At 37.0% G+C, this 23,906-nt stretch overlaps 3 protein-coding genes across 4 annotated transcripts in view; 2 read left to right on the forward strand and 1 right to left on the reverse strand.

Moving 5' to 3' along the window:
* The first annotated feature begins 29 nt into the window (after positions 1-29).
* LOC146526761 (alpha-mannosidase 2-like) lies at positions 30-9,863 on the forward strand. The gene is made up of 6 exons (XM_085206132.1): positions 30-81; positions 905-1,524; positions 1,721-1,813; positions 3,843-4,037; positions 4,861-4,972; positions 5,136-9,863. Exons 1-6 carry the CDS (start codon positions 30-32, stop codon positions 7,802-7,804), a joined length of 3,741 nt encoding a protein of 1,246 aa, XP_085062258.1. The 3' UTR covers positions 7,805-9,863.
* Arl5 (ADP-ribosylation factor-like 5) lies at positions 9,442-15,702 on the forward strand. Its single transcript, XM_085206710.1, has 5 exons — positions 9,442-9,964; positions 10,126-10,334; positions 12,906-13,031; positions 14,543-14,652; positions 15,526-15,702. The coding sequence occupies exons 1-5, from the start codon at positions 9,919-9,921 to the stop codon at positions 15,572-15,574; spliced, it is 540 nt and encodes a 179-aa protein (XP_085062836.1). The 5' UTR covers positions 9,442-9,918; the 3' UTR covers positions 15,575-15,702.
* Positions 15,700-23,906, reverse strand: part of alpha-Man-IIb (alpha-Mannosidase class II b) — a 42,579-nt gene continuing 34,372 nt past the window's right edge. For both annotated transcript variants that reach the window (XM_085206671.1, XM_085206672.1), the window contains exons 7-8: positions 20,617-20,728; positions 15,700-20,420 (exon numbers count right to left, since the gene is read on the reverse strand). In XM_085206671.1, the coding sequence (XP_085062797.1) occupies positions 17,743-20,420; positions 20,617-20,728 (2,790 nt within the window). In that variant the 3' untranslated portion in view covers positions 15,700-17,742. The remainder of the gene's footprint in view (positions 20,421-20,616; positions 20,729-23,906) is intronic.

Here is a 23,906-nt window from a genome sequence, read left to right on the forward strand (position 1 = left end):
CTGCCCCGACCCCTGCCCCGACCACGGGGATGAAGCAGCGACCCCACGGCGCATGTCCCGCCGCCTCTATAATATACGGCGGTAGGTACGACGATACGCTATTCACACTGCGCATGCATTCATTACAGCGATGGCTTATAACATGACGTCCAACTTTTAATATTATCGAATAATGAATAAGTATTTTGGTTTTTTAGCAATAACTGTCGTTTGTCGCGAGTTCAAAAATACGTTACATTTTTCATTCTTTTTTTAAAGAAGTATATATTTTTTTGAAAGATGTAAATATGTACCTTTTTAAGACTAAAAAAAATTAAAAAGACAAAAGCTGGGTGTTACCTAACTCTGATGTAACCATTAATTATTCATTATAAAAACTGCTTTAACTCTATCACTGAGATGAGAGATTGCAATTATCGTTCCTGAACATACAAAAACTCTCTCCCCCTGTCCACTCCTCCACTCCTCCACTCCTGAGCATGTTGCATTCCATGATTGGAGTGAAGTAGGTAAACGAGCACATAATATTGTTTGCGGAAGATCGACTCAAAACATTAGCCTAAGTGTATACAAAGCAGGATACTACGTAGTTTGTACTTTTTTGTTGACTTTTGTTCTCCAAACATTAACACCCGGCGCTCTTACGACAGATTGTGTTCCGTGAGTGAAGTGAGTACAGTGACAATGGTGAAGATGATCATTAGTGCTGTATTAAAATATGATAAGATTCTTTTAATTGCCACGTTACTCTCGCAATGTGCCTGCTATGAAAAAAGTAATCGCTTAGAATTAATTGAATTATAACAAGTTTATATAAGAACGTTAATGTCTCAACTTTGTTTGCGTAGATTTTAAGAAATGGTCATTTTGCCCAGCGCTACCTATCATATTTGAAATTTCTAAGTTATTAATATAGATAATTACTTTACAGCTCTAAGAAAAATGGTGAGAAGTCAGTCAAAGATGGTGCAAAGACCAATCAGCGATAATGGCGGGGGAAGTTGGGGAAAAATCTCACATGCGATGTCTCAGGAATTTTATCCTGGACATAGCCAAGCCAATTCAGTCGTACACAAGATGTCCTCCATTGACACTGGGAAGGGCAGGACGCTGGTGTCCAGGATGAGTATGGGTAAAACAGAAAATGTGCAACCGTATGAGTTGAGGGCAGCGAGAGGAGCCGCCGCCAACGTCTTGCAAAATAGAGATCATAACTTTCTTTTTGATGATTATAATCAACACGGTTTAGGAAACACATCTAACACGTCGAAGACGAACCACACCTCTGATGATAATGATATTGTTTTAATACCTAGTGACATACAACCGCACGTACGAACAGTTCAAGTTGAAGATGAGCGAGCACTCAATTTAACTAAACCGGCTCCAGACGTGTGTGGTGTGTGTGTCACGCAAGTGCAGATGGTAACCGAGAAGACTACTACTACTAGCACATGTCCCGTGTTAAAGGAGGCGGCAGCTGACATAGAAACGGAGAAGATATTTGCCGGATTTGATATTGAGGTAAGTAGTTGTTGAAAGTATTACTACACACCGTGTCCCGCAAATAGCAGGGTAGGTAGGGGGTAGTAATTACCAGAGGAAATGAAAATAATTAGTTCACCAAAATGGAAATCGAAAGCGTTTGCGGTTGGGCGTTGTGCTGCTGCGCCACGACGGTCATAATTTTCTTTATTTCAAAACTATCCTTCTTCTACAGCCGCAATGGATGACTCAAAAACAATTTTGGAATATTATGTATGAAAGTCGTTATGAAGCTCTCATGAGAAACCCTAAATGGCCTCCGTTGAAAGCAAGTACATATATTTTGTTGAAGTATTTTCCCAAACAGACATACAGGTTTGTCAGTTTTCATACCTACTTGTATATTGTGCCATAAGGAGGTTGCAGAAATGGACACGTTTTAAATATAAGAGGGTGACTGGTACTGGTAGTTCGACCAATTCCTTCAAGGGCTGGTTATTTGGATCAGAAAGTTCTATCAACTGAGGGTCGAAAATTTATAATTTCTGAAATGGGCTTACTTACAAAATTATTTCTTTTTTCGGCTTTTTACCGAATTATTAAATAAAATGCATTTGCATTTTAGCACTTAAATAACTCTTTTTTTAAGCTTAAGAATAAATAATCAAATGTCATCGACATTTTTTTTATATAAATAAATTTTTGACAAAAAACAAACCGAATTCAAACAATAAACTAAAAAGTATAAAATAGTTGCTTAACAAAAGTGAAGTCGGTTTGTTTTTTGTTAAAAAAATAATTTATTTTATGATTTTAGGTGATGGCTAGACTTTAAAAGGATGCTTCTCGACCGAATACGTAGTGGATGTACTATTATTAAAAGCTTTTATTTAACTTGCAATGTATGTTCGGGTAAAATTAGAGCTCAATTTTGAAGTAGATATCTTCAACCGATTGAGCTGAAATTTTGTATACACGTTTAGTTTGGATGACAATGCACGATAAAATATGTGACGTCATTCTAAATAAAAAATGGCGGACCATACAAGATGGCGAAATAACTATTTTTAATGTACTTCTACAATATGGTTATCAAATGAAAGCGCTCGTTGAAAGCTACTCGAAAAATAATGTGATGTCATTCTAAGTCCAATATGGAGGATATCGAAGATAGCCGAGTATCTATTTACGCCCGATGTTAATAATGTATCTCCTATCTCCAGTTAACGTCAATCTTGGATTGTTCGACATATCTATCCAATCTCTAACCTGCATGCCAATGAAAATGAAGTACCTCGATAGGTTATTGGCAAGCTAAACTCAAAAAATGGATTGATATTTCAATCTATGGTTGCAATTTATGGATTAGGATTGATTATTAACAGCGGGCGTTAGTCCACTTCTACAATATACATATTAAATGAAATGGGTCGTTGACTGTAACTCTAAAAATAATGTGACGTCATTCTTAATCCAATATGGTGGACCATCCATCGCGCCGTCGCGGTAATCAATATTAAATTTAATTAAAACTTTAAAATTTTAAACTTTTTACAGATTTTATATAATTAAATTAGTACTGGTTTATTTACACGAGTAAATCGCGCGACAAGCTTTTATGATTACATAAATTGTGTATAATGAGGTTATGTGTTCATAGTTAAAATTTAAAAGAAAAAAAAAATTCCTCCTTTTCAAATCGTTTAAATAAAAGCTTTTTCTAAAAAAGATTTTAATTTATTACATAGTAGCTTCTTAATCTTAATTTGGCATTCGGACAAGAACATACATAAAAAATATTCCCGCGAAATGAGAATTTTTTCCTTTCTATATTCGGTTGAAAATGGGAACATCCTCTTTTTTGAAGTTGGTTAAAAAGAAATGCATCAAATGGCGATTCCTGAAAGCAAACACACGAGTCTTTACAAAAAACACTCAAATCCTTCTAAGTGTGCCTATAAAATTTAAAATTTTCACTTGATTTCTCCAGGGTCCCATCAACAGATCTTGATAGTCACCATGGACCCACCTGTGAGGAATACATTTCAAACAAAAAATAATTATCCAAATCGGTTCAGACGTCTTCGAATAATCGCTGAACATACATTAAAAAAATAGAATTCCGACGAATTGAGAATCTCCTTTTGTTTTAGAGTCGGTAAAAAATGTATGACACTTGCCGTACAAATAGGTTTTCCGATAAGGTATAATTGCTGTGTAATTTCGCATTTCAGTCCGTACAAAAGAAATAACGTTTAACTTTTATAACATTTTTGTTCCAAATAACCGACCTGAGTTGGTCAAATCACCCTACTAGGTAAGTTAACATTTTAATAATATTCTTTTTTTTATTTTAGGTCATATTAATACCCAGAACGAATATACACTCGATTTGGAAAACATCGTTTGAAAGTTTACACAACGAAACAGTGAGCAGCATCATATCGAATATCGTGAAGAAACTAAATTTTTATTCAAATTTAACTTTTTCTTGGAATGAGGTGTCACATTTAGCTTACTGGTGGAAGAATGCGCGCAAGAAGACTCGAGCGGTATGTGTCTGAATGTGAACATTGCAATATATCTGTGGAGGGTGTGAGGGTGTGAGGGTGTGAGGGTATGAAATATCCTTTGGTACCATATTAGCGTAATTCTTATAAGCGTATCATTTTTATTGGTTTAAAAAAATGCGACCTACGTTTTTATTTAAGATAGGTTCAGTATTTTTTGTAAATACATATATGAACGTTATTTTTTTCTTAGAGCACTTTGCAAAATAGTAATAAATTATTCATTTTTACTTTCACCATATGTTAGAACCCATCCCTCACATAGCAAGGTATGCAGAGGGAATATGGGAACCTAATTTTAAGATACTTCGTGGCCATGAAGGCACTACTATTGCGTGTTGAGTGGCGGAACTCAGCGTTGGGCTTTTGTCTTGGTGCCAGAGCGAAAAAACATATTAATAAATAATATTCCCGAAACGCTGGCGTCGCCCTGTCGCGTCGTGGCGCAGGGCCTCCGTTACTTGTAGTAACGAAGTTTAACATACTCTATTTCCTCCAAAGCTACATCCTTACAGATCGAAATTAGTAAAATTCCATCTTAACGCACATTCATACATAGGTACTATCAACCACAAAACAGCTCTGGTAGTTTTTGATATTTCGTGATGAGTGAGTGACAGTGACCTTTCGATTTTATATAGAGATGAGATTTGGATTATTATTTTTTTATTGGACCGGATACACGGGTAGTTTGATGAGTGTTTGGTTCGGTTCTGATTATGGGATCGGTGGAAGTCGGTTATTTTTGTTAAAAATAGATTTAAGTAATTTATTTGTTTTTGTAATAAGCTTACTTTGTTTCAAGGCTCTTCATCGTCTTGTCAATGAAGGGAGGCTAGAAATTACCACTGGAGGATGGGTTGAAACAGCAGAGTCCACTTCTCATTTGTTCGGTATTATCCATCAACTAATCGAAGGTAATTACAAAAATTTTATGCATATAAATACAATATGCATAATAGAAAAGCTACATCTTATCCGATTAAACCATTTTCAAGTCACAATGAGTAAGTGTATTAAGATTTTTTGCATAATAGAAAAAGTAAATATTGAAATTTACAATATTATACTTTTTTTCAGGGCATCAATGGCTGCAACGTCACCTGAACTGCACTCCAGACATCGGATGGGTGACAACGAGCGTGACGCACAGTCCCACTTTTACTTATTTGCTCTCTTCCGCTGGAATATCACACCTAGTGTTCACAAATTTGCATTTTTCTTGGCAGCAATACCTCACTGAGTACCAATATACAGATTTTGTTTGGGTTCAGAATTGGGATAGTAATAAAAACAGCGAGACTAACCTTAATAAAGCTTTACATAAAATAGGCAACGAGCGCTACCCAAGGCATTCGGTTCTAGCACATTATTTACAATTTAATTCAGGTGGGTTCCAAGCCTGCGGTCCGAAAAGTGACGTCTGCAACATAGAGTTTAATTTCGCCAACATAAATAATAATATACAAATCAATACATTCAATGTTAAAGAAAAATCAGAGAAGCTACTTGAACAATACTCAAAAACTGGAACTACAACGTCCCATAATGTCATTATAGCACCCATTGGTGATCAATTTTCGTACGAATATCAAGCGGAGTTCGATTACCAATATAATAATTATCATAAAATATCAGAATTTGTTAATGTTAATCAAGACATTTACAAAGCTACCATTAGCTTTGGTACGGCTAAAGACTACTTTAAAAGCGTATTAACAAACCATAAGGTATTTCCAACTGTAATGGGTGATTTTTACAGTTTTGCTGACATTCGCAGTGGGAAACCCACCTACTGGATTGGACAATTTATTGCTAGTCCAATGCTTAAGATTTTAGTAAGACGCATACAGTCTACTCTACGAAGTACTGAAATTTTGTTTTCAATAGCTCTTAACTTTAACGTATTTAAAGAATATAATACTTCCAGTTTATTAAAAAAATTTGCAAATGCTCGCGAAATAGTTGCCCGACTGCAAGATCGCAATATCGGCAGTGGGACATTGACAGCGAAAGCGTCGAGATATGTCCAAGACGAAATTTTGAAAACAGTAAAAGACTGTTGGTATATCCAAGAAATATCCATAAGTTTACTCACGTCCAAACCAGGACTTAATGAAAGCTATCTCGAAAAGTATATCTATAGAGATGGGGAGATGATATCTTCATTCAAACCCGTTACTTCAGGTGACCAAATATATATTTTTAACTCTCTCAACCATAAAAGAACTGAAGCAGTAGAACTTTTAACCAGGCACACCAATTTACGTATACTAGATTATAATAAAAAAGAAATAGAAATGCAACTTAATCCCATTTGGAAATATACCGCCGAAGGTAAAATAAAAATTTCCAGACAATATTTTAAAGTTTATTTCCTCGTCGTTATTCCTCCGATGTCATTTCAGCTTTTCAAAATAAAAAAAAGAGATAACGCCATACAAAGTGTATCTGCAGTTTATTGCATAAAATGTGTAAGTGATAATTCAGAGGATGGGTCAGAGTTACCTTTCAGCATTCATGCCTTGGATAAAGGTGATATACAACTTGAAAATTACAGACATCGCCTAACATTTGATGAGTGCACTGGACTACTAAAAACTGTCACTGAAAAAATAACAAATAGTGATAGAAAGGTTTTTATAGATTTTGGCGCGTATAAAAACTCACGTATCAATTCTGCTATAATGTTTTTATGTAACGCAACTACTAATGAAACTTCTCGACACCTGGACGATGTCTTTTCAAAATATAGAATAAATCCAACATTAAAGGTAACCGTGATAATATCTGGCAAACTTACAACAGAACTGGTATCTATTTATAGTAAATTCCTTCATCATAGCGTCAAAATATTTCACCTCATCGATAATCCTCTTTCTAATGCTATAAAATTAGAAACTAAATTAGATTTAGAAAGTTTTCCTGAGAGCCGAAACCTAGAAGACCTATTATGTATGTCTATCACAACGGATATTAATAATGGTAATTCACCGGAATTATTCACTGACAACAATGGCTTTCAGTACTCCCACCGAACAGTCAATTTTAGTCGACCCATCGAGTCTAATGTGTTTCCAATGACAAGTATGGCTTTCATAGAAGATGATAGGAATCGTTTGACTATAGTCACAGATCACGCTCAGGGAGTAACGTCACTGCAAGAAGGCCAACTAGTGATTTTGTTAGATAGTCGTTTTGCCCGCGACGACCGACGCGGCCATGGCGAAGGTATAGCAGAAAGTAGCATAACGCATCAAACTCATTACATTCTATTAGAAACTTTTAAAGAACCAAAGATTCAGCAAACTCGAACCACTTCTAAAAGTAATTTAAGATTACCGACCTTATCTGCAATATATTTGGCCAATACTCTTAACTATCAATTAGACGTGTATTATATAGTTAGAAGTAACAATTGTCATTATGCCTTTTTTCCTTTAGTCAAAACAAAATTGCCTTGCGATGTGACAATTCTCAACTACAGGGTGCTGTTTAATAATATCTCTAAATTTTCTCCGAAGACAGCTCTTATGACACTGCACAGACAAAGCTACTCCTGCTCCGTCGATCCTGATGTAAACTTACATTGTGGTGGCAAAGAAATTATATTAAAGAAAGTATTTCATAACATCAAAGCAGCTTACCTAACTAACTTAGTGGGAACGAGCAAAGGTATCGAGGTACACGTTCTCAATAAAGATAATTTTGCACCAATGGAAATTATAACATTACGTATCCATTTCTAATTTACCAAAAGATCTAAAAATCGTAAAGGATAGAAGGTATTTCATAAATCAATAACTTATTTACCAATTTTTATACATAAAATTAGATGATAGATCAAGAACGAGTCATACCAACCACCAGCATCAGTGCTATATCGAAACTACAGTAAAAGTCTTTAAGCAATTTTATTTAAGTATATGTATATATAGATAACTAGCGAACGCGCGCAGCTTCGCTCGCTTATTTAGGAGTGAATTCTAATAAACCACGAAATATGTGTTGAATGAAATATTTTTGAGAGTCTAAATTTCAAATTTTATAAAAATCGGTGGCGATTTAAAGATTTTTCCATAGAAAGTTTCAACCCCTTATTTGCACCCTTAGGGGGTGAATTCTGGAAAACCATGAAACACATGTTCAATTAAATATTTTTAAGAGTTCAAATTTAAAATTTTATAATAATCGGTGGCGTTTTAAAGATTTTTCCATACAAACTTTCAACCTCTTATTTGCACCCTTAGAGGAAGAATTCTAGAAAACGATGAAACACGTATTCAATTAAATACTTTTAAAAATCTAAATTTCAAATTTTATAAAAATCGATGCCGATTAAAAAATTTTTCATACAAACTTTGAACCCTTATTTCACCCCTTTTGGGTTAAAATTTTTCAAAATCCCTTCTTAGTGGATGTCCAGATTACGAAAGTAAACATCTGTCCAAATTTCGCGTTTCTACGGACAGCGGTTACGGCTGTGCGTGCGTCTTACCTCAGTCAGTGAGGACAAGTCCTTTTATATATATAGATTACAAAAAAAGAAAATAATATAATTAAGTACTTATTCAAAATTTACTTAATATGATTGGTTCTATGTCTATAGATTTGACATTGGAAAATCCTAAAACTTGAAATGTCGGTGGTGTTTACCATCATATAATTTATTCTTTCCCATTATTATCATACAAATAATAATTTTACATACAACATAAAACATTGAAAACTAAACGTTTAGCCAATTCAATAAAACAGTTGTAATTGCTCTTTTATTAGTAGCAATTTTGTCGAAAAACATATTTAAAATTGATACACAATGACAGATTGCTTATTCCCGAGTTAGCTATTTTTTAAATATGTTGTTTTTAAATATGTTGTATTATTGTTTGTTTATAACAAAAAAGTTGGTGTGGCTCAGTCCAATAATTTGTGATTTTATTCTGCTTTGAATAAATCATTATATGCTACACATGTAAAATAGTTATATAACTTTAATTTATTTTCCCCTACGTTTTAAAAAACATACCTACAGTATGAGTATATTTAGCATGCTGTAAATAAATATTTTATAGTACGTATTTTGTTTCATTTAAATTGATATAATCTTTGGAAGATTAGATTTTTCAAAAAGGCGTACACCATGTCAAGTTGTTATTTTTATCTTGCGATGCAGTACTTACTTGATACTTTAATTTTAAAGTACATACTTAGTTATTAGTACAGCATCAGCGACAGAAGACAATACCAATAATTTATATGGTCGACTGTTGTATATGTATAGTCTGTGGTCGTGACAGACGTGATGTGTAATCTGTTACTTGTTACTGTACGTGTACTGTAGCTCACTGCTCACTGCTCACTGCTCACTGCTCATGTCTCGTGTAGGCGTGTAGGCGTGTAGGCGTGTAGCTGTACAATAGACAATATGTCCTATATAACTTGAGGAACATATATGAACATATACTAGCCGCGCCTCGTGCTTTGTTACATTACCATACGTGTACTTAATATGTTGTGACTGACTTCATTTTCTCAGTTATTTACAACATACATTTTGTATTAATTAGATTAGTGTCGACGCTTCAATATTTCATTCTGACCCACTTCTCAACAAGTGTACGCTACGGCGTATAAGGCTGTGTTTCAATCCTAAAGAAATAAGGCGACGCGTAACTTATTTTCTGATATTTATCCATTTAAAACACTCCAATTATGACAGCAAATGTAAAGTGTGAAGAACACTTTAGCGTTGTGAATATATTTAGATATTAGCTTTAGAAACTTGAATTTTATTCGTTTAAACGATGTTCATTATAAATTAATTGCCGTGTATATATGTTTATAATTATAAATCTACACAATGGGATTGCTCATATCAAAAATATGGAGCCTCTTCGGAAATGAAGGTAAGAATGTGACATCTTTATTATAAATATTAAAGGTCATAAAAAGTGTCGCTCGCGATAAGATAGCGAGATGTACTCCTGACATTCTTATGAGGTTCATTATTTTAATATTAATTACTTTAACAAATTGAGCTAAAAATTGTTTTTATGACAATTTACAGAACACAAATTAGTGTTAGTGGGCTTGGACAATGCTGGTAAAACTACAATATTGTACCAGCTACTGCTCGGAGAAGCTGTTCACACTAGGCCAACCATTGGATCCAATGTGGAGGAAGTAGTGTGGAGGAACCTTCACTTTGTGATGTGGGACCTCGGAGGACAACAGAGCCTACGTTCAGCTTGGACCACTTATTACACTAATAGTGAAGTGAGTAGTTAAATACTAACTTATATAATTACTGTAACAAGATAATGAAACATTTATGTATAACACAATTATATAAGTCATTATATAATGCTGTGCATAGTATTAATGTGAAAGTAGCAAACTAAAATTTATTTATTTGTTATAATGTAAATGTTTAACATAATGTGTGCAATAGGTTCTATGCTGATATTGACAGTACTTTTATTTCCTTAGCAAAGTGAAGGTTATTATAAATAAAAAATAATAAACTTATCCTTATAAGTGAACAAAAGGAAACTTATAATAACAAAATTATTTCACTTTATTGATTTTTCTTTCTAAGATACTTTAATTGTTTTTAATAGTATTTATCACAATGACTTCTGTTGTTCAATTAATATGCATGTTCATTTTAATATAATTAAGGTCATTGAGATGCAGTGTGACTGTCTGGATTATAAATGCAATGGTCGTAGATCAATCCCCACTCGGCAGAATTATTTTCTTAAATTCCCCTCTGTTGAATGGTGTTGAGTCCCTTTACTCAACATTCAATGTTTCAATCAAATTCAGGCTAATAATATGACACAAATTATTTTGACACCTTCTCTGCCTACTCTGCTATATGTGGAATAGAGTTAAGCTTGAAAAAACTAAATATAACCAAAATTATAGTTATTTACAAACAGAATGAGAAAGAAAATGTTCTTATATTCTCTGTAGACATCACACCTTTGTTGTCATTATTACCAGCACATCCATAATAGACTTTAAATTTTGGTTAACGGCCCTCATAGGTCATTTAAATTATGATCTGATTGAATGCCTCAGCGAATGAAACATTTGTGAGAACTGGCCTCAATTGCATTGCATATATGTGGATTGTCAATAATTTAAAGATTAAAGCAAATTTGAGTTTTCTATATTTGTTCCTTATATAACTACAATATGATAATTGTTTATGAACACCTAGAAAATATATATACAGAGTGGAAGAGGCAGTGCTCCTTTTACTGAAACTGCATATAGGTTAAAATATTTCAAACCCAAAAGTAAAGAAATTAATCAAGGTACCTCAACAGTTTCGACGTAGGATTTTTTTTTCAATTTACGGTTTTTATCCATACCTGTATTTCGTGTCACGCACACATACGTATGCGACGTTGCCGCTTTGACAGGTGTGTGCGTGCTTATGTTATACTTTACAAATGGCGTTTTATTTTAAAACTATAATTTTATTATTTATTTTGTTTGAAAAAATAACTTTTTCATTTTTGGGAATTATTTTTTCTGAATTATATTGGGCTATTATAAAATAGTTAAAACTGTGGTTTCATTTAAAGTGGTGCTGACGATTCCATCCTGTATATGTATATATATATACATTATAATATATGTATATAACTGATGCTGAGTCGATGCCTACATTTGGATAAACTATTTATATTTGTATAACTACTATACTAAGTATAAGAAACAAGAAGGAATTACTTTATTGAGTACCTTTATACTTGTATATAGAGGACAGTGAGTAGTGTAGTGTAGTCATCTTTTATTGAGATCATTAAGCGCAGAGGTGGGTTCAAACCTCACTTGCAACTAATACCTATATTTAAATTTTTATTGTTCTGCTAAATTAAAAATCTGCGAATTTTGCTTTTCATGAGTGAATATCTTACTTCTATTGTAATTAAATGTTCAATCAAAATGACAGCTTTTATAATTTTTAAGTTTGAAATAAATAAAGCATGGTTTTGAAAAACACTTTCATTAATGAATTAATAAAATTTTGTTTAAAAATAACTTTTTATGGTACAATTAATAAGTATGTAATATATTATGCCATCGTGGCGCAGGGTTCTAGGTTCGATATCTACTCATAGGAATGCATATTCCTCTCTCTAGCGGTATGTTTAGTTTCACCACTCAACACATTACCACGGAAATGTTTTAATGAGAACGAAGAGTCTTAACATTCCCAGATTCTCCGTTACGTGGAATACACGGGTGAAGCTAAAAAAAAGAATTGAAAATTTGTTTTATAATTTTGGTTGTTTTATGGCTCTTTTTATTATTAAAAATAGTATACGTTAAAAATGTATATATTGAGGCCGTCGTGCCGTGACAGCGACCGAAGATTGTGAGTTGGAAGGAAGGAAGACTAGGAAGAATTAATTATTTTCATTTTCTAGATCTTGTAACAAAGCAAAGTGGCGTTGAATTCCGCAATGTCTCGAAAATAGCTTGGAGGGACTTAGCCTATATTTTAATATTTAGCAAAGTTTTAATTTAAGTATCTGGTTCTATTCCTGTTGAAAGCAAATATTTCATAATACAAAAGCCAACGATAAAATATAAAAAAATATATATTAATTTTAGTTATAGCTCGATAATAATTAATAGTGCGATGCTGAATCTCGCATATCACTTAATTGCGAGACATTGCGTGTTGAGTGAGGGGATTCAACGCCACATTTCGTCTTCTTATTAGAGCTATTCCGTGAATAGGAATTGAACCCACAACATAAATGAATGAAATTTCTATATATTTACATTGATATTCTTATTAACACAATTAATTTACTATTCCAGTTTGTAATAATGGTGATAGACTCGACGGACCGCCAGCGTCTGGCCATCAGCCGAGAGGAGCTGCACCGGATGCTCTCGCACGAGGAGCTCAGCAAGGCCTGTCTGCTCGTATTCGCTAATAAACAGGTAATAAATAGGAATGTATAAATAGAAATCCAGTCTTGTCGAGAGCCCATGGTCGATCGTCTGAACCTTCAGGCCATCTCCGAATGGGGCGATGCCAGTCTTGTCAAAACTCATGATCTTGCTCGGAGTTTCCGAGATGTACCATAGATAGAGGCCGATAGATGACCATCTTGAGCTTCTTGGCATGAACCTTACGTCAGATTTGAACTTTGGATGTTATATCGAGTCCTTGGCTACAACTGCAGCTACTAAAAAAACTACTACTAATAGTTTTTGAAAATGTTATGTATGTTAGGAAATAGAGGAGGGCATTAGGGATGTGCATAATATTAATACCAGAAATAGGCTTATGCTTAGTGCACCTGTGACTCGATTGCATCGAAGCCGTAATTCTTTTATGGGACAATGTGTACGCTTTTACAATAGGATCCCACAAAACGTCAGAGAATTATCTATATCACGATTTTAAAAAATTGTGAAAAGACTTGTGTGTTAAAGGTTATTACCAAATTAATGTTAACACGACTTGGGAATGAAATGCTCGCTCCAGTCTGTTTCAAAGGTATCTTTGTCACAAATAATTAAATATATATTTGTTCAAATTAAAAAAAAATAAAACCCGCTGAGTTTCTTGCGCCGGTTCTTCTCAGGTCTGAGGCACTAACTTTTGTGAACTGGTGATAAAAATAAAGCTTGTAACTTTTTATTTTGAATGGAAATATTTGAATTAGAATTTTATAAATTTATCAATAAAGCCTGTCATACAACGGTAAAGAAGTTCTTTTTTTTTCTGTAGTAATGGAATCATTAATACAGAAAAAAAAGAAATAAAATAATAAAAAGGAAAGGAATATGGAGGCCAAAAGAGAAAAGCGAAAGATGTAGAGCTTGCAGAAGGTGAGAAAGTATATATTAAGGAAATGTGATTTATTTTAAGCATGTAGAAGGAGAAGGGAAGTGAATAGGGGAAGAAAATGATTGAAATGGAGATAATATGAAAGAATAATAAATAGACCCTAATTACTAGGTCAAAAGTAATAAATAAGTTTCTTAATAATTAATATTATAAGGTATATTAATAATTATAAATTCTGTATATTAAAAATTAGGCAGCTAGCATCTATAGGTAGTACTTGCTTAGGAAAAAACTATACATTTGTAGTTAAAAATAATTATCCTTAAACGGGGGACCAAATTTGATATTAAAGCCGCTAGTTCAAGTGAGGGCTCTGGCTTAGCTAAGCCTGAACTTCATAAAAAACTCCGAAGCGAGACCTCCAATTTTTGTGCGAAATCCTCGGTGGGTGGCTTTTTTCAGATCCCGATTGTATCAAATTTTAAATATAATACGTACAATCTATTTTATTCTTCTATTATTTCACTTTAAGGGGCCAAATGTAGTCGTTCAGCTGTATCTCGCTGCTTAAGCAATATTTGTGCGAAATTCAAGAGTATTTGATTACGTTTAGAGCGTTTACGTGTATATAATTTGTATTTATTATTGTTTCCAGGATGTAAAAGGTTCCATGTCCGCTGCGGAGATATCGGAGCAGCTGCAGCTGACGTCCGTCAAGCGGCACCCGTGGCATATTCAGGCGTGCTGCGCTCTCACGGGCGAGGGGTGAGACATGCTGCTTTTTGTGCTTCCACTATGGCAATTGGAGATTGATCTTCACGATTTGTCACACTGATCATACAAATATCGAAATTTAAAATCTAAATGGATCTTACTTGATTTTAAGTATAGCTCGATGGAGTATTTTCATAGTTTCTCTGGTTCACGTAGTAAATATCACTTATTAACACTTTCATAGAAAGCGACATACCACGTCGTAAAAAAATTAAGAATGTATATATATATAAGGATACTTAGTTTAATAAACAATTATCTGATTATTATCTGACATATCCCAATAAAATAATATATTATTTTGCATTTAAATGTTAGTTTCATTTTGTACTATTTTGAATTATAATTTTTGTTTCATCTCGCTCTTAATCAATTTTACTGTTAGTTTTATTAAAAATATTATATACTAACAGATACTCGCAGCTTCGGCCATTTAAATTATACAAATTAAATAATTTCATATAGTCTTCTCCCCCAATTGCAAACGTAATTGTAAATCCGCTTCCGCTTTCTGCTCAGCATCACTGTCATGAATACTGCGTTCCTTATGATCCTCAGTTTCTTCGAGTTTCTTGAGTTTCGAGTTTAATTTTAGTGTTATATTTGAATTTTTTCCCTTTGTCTTATTAACAGTCTTTGTCTGGTTTGCGAATAAAGCAGACGTGTACTTAAAATTAATTGAAAAAAAAATTGAATTTGAATATGTTTTGTAGCTATTTGTTGTGTTTAAGACATAATATGGAATTGTTTATCTCAATAAATTTACAAGTGAACTTATTAATAGTCGGGAAGTTTCACATTTTTTAATTATTTTGAGACGTACCGCGCACACAAAACAAATTTAAAAATATATCTTTTTTCCAGTTTACACCTCGGCCTGGAGTGGATCGCGAGCCGCATAAAGAAGAAATGACGCGACGATAACCTATTACTTAGAGTTATTTTTACCACAATGTATATTTTAATAAATGAACTAAATCTTACATTTTACTACTGACTATGTGACTATTGTCAATGTATAATAAATAAATACACTTATTATATAGATCATTTTATTTCAACTACTTATATCATCGAACATAATATTTGTATGGCCGCGCCACGAAATATCACCGTATAATTACAATTATAGCAACAAAAACTATCACAAGCACTTCTAAATTCTAGCAATTGACTCAAAATAAGTTGTATACAATGTAAAAACCTCATACTCAATATATAAACTAAAACAAACTTTAAATAAACTAAATGACTACACAAAATATGTACATCTGTTTATATACAAATAAATTACACAACATTTAGCGCAGTTGGCGGCGCGGCCCCGGATACTGTCTAATTAGACATTTAGACATTGAGATATGAAACAATAGAATATCTTAGTTACAAAGAACATTGTTATTATTTATGAGAGTGAGGTGGCCGCCGTGTGTACAGGGCTAGCGAGGTAGGCAGAGAGAACTTGATGTTAAGACACTCCGTTCTCCGCACCGTCCTATTAACGAAACATTGCGCTTCTAGTGGTGGAACTCGCTCACTTCACGCTGCGCTGCTAGTGAGGACCGAGTACCGAGACCGACCTCCTCCATTTAATGTCTAACTACGATCACATACTAAACAGACAGCAGTATTCAATTGATTTAATACATAGTTACATATGAGGTGCATTCGGTTTGAAGATGCAAATGCAGCAGTACTTCATAGCTTTGGCAACCACAACGTTAACCTAGTAAATGCAGTACGGTCGACTCTTGATGCCGGCCGTACTGTACTCGTATGTCACCCTAATGCACCTTACGTAATTACGTAAACACGTAACATTGGACTAAGTCTCCTTACAGCGGTCGGCGTTCGTGGGACCTCTAGTCAGCCAGAATTCGTGACGATTATTTGCAATAATCGCAAGTTTACATTATAAAGACATACATATTACATACACACCTTCAAAAATCCCAAACTTCATTCAATGGGCATTCACCTAAGCTCTATCTCACTATCCATTACCCTTGGACTCGTTCCTTAAATTTCGTATAAAACTTACCCCTAATTATGTATATAGAGAACACAACCGAAAATTAAATTTTTAATTGCACTTGAAATTAATTAAATATTTTAAATAACAATAAGCTTTGTAAAATGTGTTCGCGTCAACTGTCATCGAGTGGACTGGAGTTCAAATGTCGCTGTAATTGGTATTGGTAGCGGTATATCGGTTCAGTTCGGTATCGGTATTTGTATTGGCAATTGGTGTAAATATAGATTTTTGTTAAAAAAAAAGAAGACAAACAATTAATCGTTTTAGAATTTTAATATGAAATTGGCTGCCTTACTTCGCCGAACAACACCATAACAGCACCATAGCTTAAAATACATTTTTTTTAAGTGGGATTTGAACCCACAATCTTGAAATAAAATGTTCGTCAAATATTTCTCACGCACTAATTTAACTTCTATTTCTTATTATTTCTTTTAACATTATCGATCTTTGTTAAGAAATTATATTATTATTTAATGATATTTTCAGTCTAGGCTAGTTTAATGACCTGCTACAGCCTCCCACCACCGGCACCACAACACTGCCTCGGTGACAGTTAACCTGCACATGTTTAACGTTATTTGGTATATAATCGCCTCCCGGCACCTCGCATCAATTGCGTATTACCTATGCGTTAAAAAGAAACTAAATATGTACAAAACGTAATGTAACGTAAGACGAAACTAAGTAAGCATCAACGCGTCGTCGCTCGCGTGTCTGTACCGAAGTGGCCACTTAACATACCCTAACCACTACTACCATTAATCAGTATAATATTTTGATCAAGATCTACTGTATAGGACAGAGAAATTAACTGGGGTTTAAGAATATTACACAGCATCGATTTACAATGAGGATAAGGCAGGGGTTTACAGAGTCTACGGGGTAGTGGTCGGGACAGAGACGGTACAAAGCTGTAAATAAATATGAAACATTTGCAAAACGTCTCAATTTGGTCCTGAGGTAGAGTCGAGTTCGGAATTAATATAAATCATTGGTATCGTTCGGGAGGCGGAGACGAGAGAAGCGCGAGGAGAGACTACGTCTTAGAACTTGATCCTATAGGTTTTGATTTCGAGGGGCGCGAGTTCGATTTCGTGGAATCCGGCAAGGTCGCGGAGTGTGGAAAGGCCGGTTAGGGTGACGGCGGTAAGATTTCGCACTCGTAGTCCTGTTAACGCTGTATGGCGCGAGAAGCGTGCAACTAGTCGCGCGTCATCGAGCTGACAGTTATGCGCGATGCGCTGTAGCACCATGAGGGCAGTAGGACTCGGGAGCTGCTCGATCGCGGCGTCCCCTATTGTGCGAAGTGTCAACAAATGCACGTCAGGGGGGAAGGCGGTGGCGAGTGCATGGTGCTGTGACACTTCCACATCACCTGCTTCGCTACCATCTACTATGAATACTCCCGGAGGATAGTTGAGAGCACGGGAGCGACGAGTGGCGGCGCGTGACGGCAACTCATAATATGCGGAACTATGGTCACCCACAACGCCGGACACGCGCGCTTCACGCTTTTGCCGATCTGATCCAGTCGGCTCTAATAACAGCCAGTGCTCAAATAATGTCGGTTTGTTGTCAACTACGCCCTCGCCGATACCGCGGTGGTCGTCGTAGAGCGTGCGGCGGTCTAACATGAGCTCGAGGCGACCGGGTTCGTAGGCGGAGGCACCCTGAGCGTGATTGGTAAGAAGTGTGAGACGAGCCTCCTCGTCCTGTAACCACGCCATTGTCGTGATTGGGTAATAGTTGCCTTCAATGCCGAGCTTGCTCACCTTAATCCTCTTCTGATATTGAAAACCATTCTGATCGGTATAAAATTCGGGGATGTCGCCATTTTGTATGTTAGTCTGCACCCGCATAAATAACTCAGTCTCGCGGTTCTTGGGAGGGCTTTCAAAGTCGACAAAGTTTTCTATGCGTATAGCGTTTAAAAGGTCGCGGTCGTCAACGTTGTGGAGACGCAATGTGTGTGCAAGGAATGGTAAGTAGAGTGTATTGACGTCGGTGGCGATAGGGCCGGACACTATGATAATGTTTTCATCTTGCATACTTCCCGCACTAGCATAGGGATGAAGGACATCCTTCTCGGGTGCATCATAGTCGGGCATGAACAGGTACGCTCCTGAGTGTCGCTGTGCGCTCTGATAAGCACCGAACTGAATCTCAACAACGTGACGACGACGCGTGTCTTTTCGGTTAATTTGCCGCAGTAATCCATTATTCCTATCTATAAGTAGCTTCATTGCCGAATTTTCAAGCTGTATGTCTCCCGGCATCATTTTCTTCACAGGGAAGATACGTTCGTTTCCTTCTATTTTATCGCTGCAGTTGTTGCAGAAGATTTCGCAGTGGTGTGAAGCATTGACATGGTCTTCTAAGTTGAAGGTGACAGCACTGAGTGGAGGGAGGGTGGCCACGAATGTCAAGTCGAAAATCGACTCGCTAATAATAAACTTCTTGCCGCTGCTGACTATATTGGGTGCGATTTGGTACGGGACGTATTCCTTCAGGCGCGTGTCGAAGACTCGTACGTTAGTAGTGTTGGATTTAACGGTGACGACCTCAGTGCGGGTGTGAGTAAGAGAGTTGAAGAGCACCACCTTCTTCTTATCAGTGAGAGAAACCTGAAGCTGCTTGGGTTGTTTGCCATACGTCTCCCACTCAGTTTGGCTCTGCAAGACACTCTGAGAATGCAAAGCAGGGTCGGACACCATCAGTATATTAAGGGCCATCTCTTGCAATCTAATGCAGTGGTAGATACTGGTAAAAAGTTTAGTGCCGTAGTCGTACATAACACTGGACTTGGAGGTACCGGTGATCGCATCGTGGTGTTGGAACAAACCGAGATTTCTACGAGCCGTGATCAATTGCTCGTAAAACTTCTCCAGATGTTTTTCAGAGGCGGCAAGTTTCTTATCTTTGTTCTGTTTAATGTAATTCGAGACTAGAGTGAACAATATTTCAGCGGAGCGTAGTTGATTCTCAAATTGACGAGCTAATATTTTTAAGTAGGGGCGGGTGGTGTAATAACCGGACCAGTAGGCGGGTTTACCCTCGCTAAATATATCCGAGTAGACAAAGAAGTCACCTTTCAGAGAGGGAATATTAGTGTGACGTTGTTTGATCGCTTCGAAGTAGTCCAAAGGTGTGCCGAAGGAGACGTCAGCATTGAAAACATGTGTATGCTTGTTAATGTAGGTAAACATTTTCATATAATTCTTGTACTGCGCGTCGAACTCTAGGCTGTATTCGTACCGAAAGTCGTCACCGAGTGGTACTAGGATGACGTTATGAAGAGTAAGGGAGCCGATACGGTCGTACTCCTCGATGAGGGTCTTGGACTTGCTATGGACGTTCTGGTCGGTTATTTCCTCATACTTCGCGGTATATTCCGAATACTCGCCCGGTATTTTCCTAAAGTCGAAGCCGAGACATACAGCAGGATGGGGCCCACAAGTGCTTTTGATTGAATATATATCGAAGGGCTGGTTGTGGACGATCAGAGAAGGTTTCTTCTCTGACCAGCTCGCGATCCAGTAAAACTCCTCAATCTGTCGCTGAGCGAGCCATTGTTTCCATGCATAGTGAATACGTTGTATGATAGTGCCTTCGAGCCCACTCTGATCCAACAAATAGGGTACAGTCGGTCCGTGGCCGAAGGGATCTATAGACCATCCAGTCTTTGGAGATATTCCAAGATTAGTTTTGACCCACTGGTGACCTGAAAAAGTTTTAAATTGTTTAAACTTATATGTAACTTTTAATAACTTAATAGTATATAATGGCATCACAAGATGGCGATACTGCACTCAGTTCTGATAACTTTAATGGAGATGTCACCATGAGGACAAGTGCGAACTATGTATTATTGTGATTATTAAGTATTGTCCCGAAAGATTAGTGTTTTCTATATTTACCTTCAATGAACTGATCGACGAGAGCATAGATGTGAGTGCAGGCTTCGTCCGGCATCACCCAGCCACCAGTTGTTATTTCAAGACGTCCTTCCTTGATCAATTTCTTTAATGCCTTAAAACATAAAGACGACGTATTCACAATTTGTATATCACAATTTTTTGCACGACAAAGAATGTTTCCATAAGAATCCCTCTGACGGTAAGCAGAAGAAGTCACATCACGTCATAGGGAGAATCGATAATGCAGATTAAATTGTTTATAACAAAGACAGAATATTGCTATTTTATAGCATATTGCTTAAAACTCTCGAGAAGAGAAGATTGTGTGACATAAAAAAGTTAACATTAAAACAGGAAGAAAGTCTTTTTGTTAAGTTTTGTAATAAATTCCTACTAGAAATTAATATAAAAAGTTTCCCCCGTATAATGCAAGTTCAACGGAAGTGCAGGCTGCACCTCAACTATCACTAGATTGCGATCGCACACTTTAGTGACCACGTGCTCACTCGTCAAAAGTTTTACGTAACTTACGAGTATGTGCTACTATCGAACAAAGTTAACTTTGTTTGATGAATATTGTAAAAAGTTTTAAAACTTTTTAATTTGCTATTAGTTATTAATATATCGCACATTGAAAACAAAAATGACATTATACAAAAAAAGTTTGCTTTTGACTTATGGCAACATGTAGAATCTATAAATATACAGTGTCAGTTGCAAAGACACTTGCTTCAATAGTTTGATTAGTTTTCGCTGGATGATGCTAATGTCACTAACGCCCAATGTTAATAACCAATCCTAATCCAAAAATTGCTACCATAGATTGAAATAGACAGAGATGGAGGTAGGCATGCAGGTTAGTGATTGGATAGACATGTCGGACAGTACGAGATCGACGTTAACTGGAGATAGGAGATACATTTTTAATATTGGGCGGAAATCAGCAAGGCCCCGGCGGCCAGAGAGAACGCTAGTTAAGGTAAGTCAAAAAGTACTTTATTTATAATAGAACTTGCAAAAAAATACAAAATTACATTTGACATTTTTAGTAGTGTCGTTTTTTCATTTATTTATAATGAAAATTGCAAAAAAAAGGTTAATACTATTATGAGCATAATTTACATTAATAGGTGTCACTGCGCGGGCGTTACGAGGGCGTCATTTGATATTGTTTCCATTACCACTTGTGATTGTATTAAGTGGCGGTAGTGTGCTGCGTCTGTTCACGCGACGAAGCGGCACCCGGGTTCATTACGTTCTAAAGTTTTGTCAAGACAACTTGTTATTAGAATTAGTATTTAAATATTGTAACCACGAGTGTATATAGAATTGATTTGTGTGAACATGTTTAAATAAAGTCATTGTAAAAGCTGGATTTACTGTCTGATTTGTTGCTTCGTCCAACACTATCCTGACATAACTAGTATAGTGTTCTTTACTCACTTAACTGTGTTTAGTCCAGAGGATGTCCTGACTAATATCTGTCCGATATTTGTTTGTGGGCATACGGGTACGCGACCCCAGATCCTCGAGCCGCCACTCTTACATCCTCATCCAGTCCGTAAGAATGGTGTCCTAACTCCCCCCCTCCTTCCCTTAGCTCCCTCCTTCTACCTATCCTACCCCTTCTATTTTCCTCTCCCTTCCTCGGTTTTTCCCCACAAAGGGGTTTTGGAGGTCAGACGGCAGTCGCTCCATTTAAAAACCGCCAACCGCCACTTATATGGACCGACAAAACAACAGACTGGGTACGGCTAGGGCGTCGCCGCAAAACGACGCGCAGGCACATCGCACTACACCTGCGACAAGTGGGCAAGGGCTACCGTGTTATGTACGGGCACGGCTAAAGACGCTAGTACCCCCAGAAGGAAACTCCGCTTTGCAACGTGGAATATTGGCTCTCTGACCGGACGATGCAGGGAACTCGCAGATGTACTCATGAGACGTCGGGTCCAGTGTGCCTTCCTCCAGGAAACACGCTGGAAGGGCAATAAGTCCCGTAACATCGGACAGGGTTACCGGCTTATATACACTGGGTCACCTTCGGGTAGAAACGGTGTAGCGGTAGTGCTTTCTGAAGAGCTTCAGAATGGGCTCCTTGAAGTTGACCGTCGCTCCGACCGCTTGATGCGAGTGAGGGTACTGATTGAGGGCGTCATCACAAACTTAATCAGTGCCTATGCTCCCCAGGCGGGATGTAGCGCGGCCGAAAAGGAGACATTCTGGGAGCAGTATGAAGGGGTGCTACTTGCTGTGCCGTGTTCCGAAGTGGTCTTAGTTGGGGGGGACTTGAACGGGCACGTCGGTAGGGCTGCTGAGCCGTATGAGCGTGTTCACGGGGGTTTTGGGCATGGTCTTCGCAATGCAGAGGGAGAAAACATTCTAAGAACCTGTATTGCGTCTGATCTGGCCGTCGTGAATACGTTCTTCCAAAAGAATTCTCAGCACCTTATCACGTATAAGTGCGGGTCCCACTCAACTCAAATAGACTACTTATTGACCAGACGGTGTCATATGGGCAGGGTAACTAACTGTAAGGTCATTCCAGGCGAAAGCCTAACAGCCCAACATCGTCTTCTTGTCATGGACTTTAACGTCACTCCGAAGAAGAAAGTAGCCAAGAAACGTAGGCCTCGGATCAAGTGGTGGTTGCTGAATGGACCGATGCAGACCGACTTCCTGGCAGAGGTGAAAAGTCATAATCTTTCGACTAACACCGAGACTGCTCAGGATGCTTGGGATCGGGCTCAGTCGGCAATCATTGCGGCAGGCAGGCGAGTTCTTGGTGTTTCTAGGGGAGGACGTGTCATCGACAAGGAGACATGGTGGTGGAATGACGAGGTCCAGGAGGTGACTCGTGAAAAGAAGGCTGCCTTTAAGAAGTGGCAGGAATCCAACTCTCCTGAAGATAGACTGGAGTACACAGTAGCTAAACGTGCCAGTAAAAGAGCTGTAACCAGAGCCCGCAGTGAGAGTTTGTCACCATTGTATGATAAACTTGAAACTGTGGAGGGGCAGAAGCTCATTTACAAACTGGCACGTTCCCGGGATAAAGTGACGCAAGATATCGCAAAATGTCTTTGCGTCAGAGATTCCCAGGGCACGCTGCTCTGTAATCATGACTCTGTGAAGGAGAGGTGGAGAAGCTACTTCCAGGAGTTGCTGAATACTCAGCACCCATGCAGTCTTCATCACGACCCACCGCCTAACCTCGGACTTATTGCCCCAATAACCCTTGACGAAACACGTAATTGCATTCGACGCATGAAGAACGGAAAAGCGGTGGGACC

This window comes from Heliconius melpomene, chromosome 21 (assembly GCF_056956725.1).
Source record: "Heliconius melpomene rosina isolate 202511_hmr_F chromosome 21, ASM5695672v1, whole genome shotgun sequence".
NCBI lineage: Eukaryota > Metazoa > Arthropoda > Insecta > Lepidoptera > Nymphalidae > Heliconius > Heliconius melpomene.

Bases quoted from the DNA above. Each gene is read 5' to 3' on its own strand.
- LOC146526761 (XM_085206132.1), top strand. From the start codon at position 30: ATGAAGCAGCGACCCCACGGCGCATGTCCCGCCGCCTCTATAATATAC. The intron at 1,814-3,842 runs GCAAGTACATAT...TTTTTATTTTAG, and splicing joins CTAAATGGCCTCCGTTGAAA to GTCATATTAATACCCAGAAC. The intron at 4,038-4,860 runs GTATGTGTCTGA...CTTTGTTTCAAG, and splicing joins CGCGCAAGAAGACTCGAGCG to GCTCTTCATCGTCTTGTCAA.
- Arl5 (XM_085206710.1), top strand. From the start codon at position 9,919: ATGGGATTGCTCATATCAAAAATATGGAGCCTCTTCGGAAATGAAG. The intron at 10,335-12,905 runs GTGAGTAGTTAA...TTACTATTCCAG, and splicing joins CTTATTACACTAATAGTGAA to TTTGTAATAATGGTGATAGA. The intron at 13,032-14,542 runs GTAATAAATAGG...TATTGTTTCCAG, and splicing joins TCGTATTCGCTAATAAACAG to GATGTAAAAGGTTCCATGTC.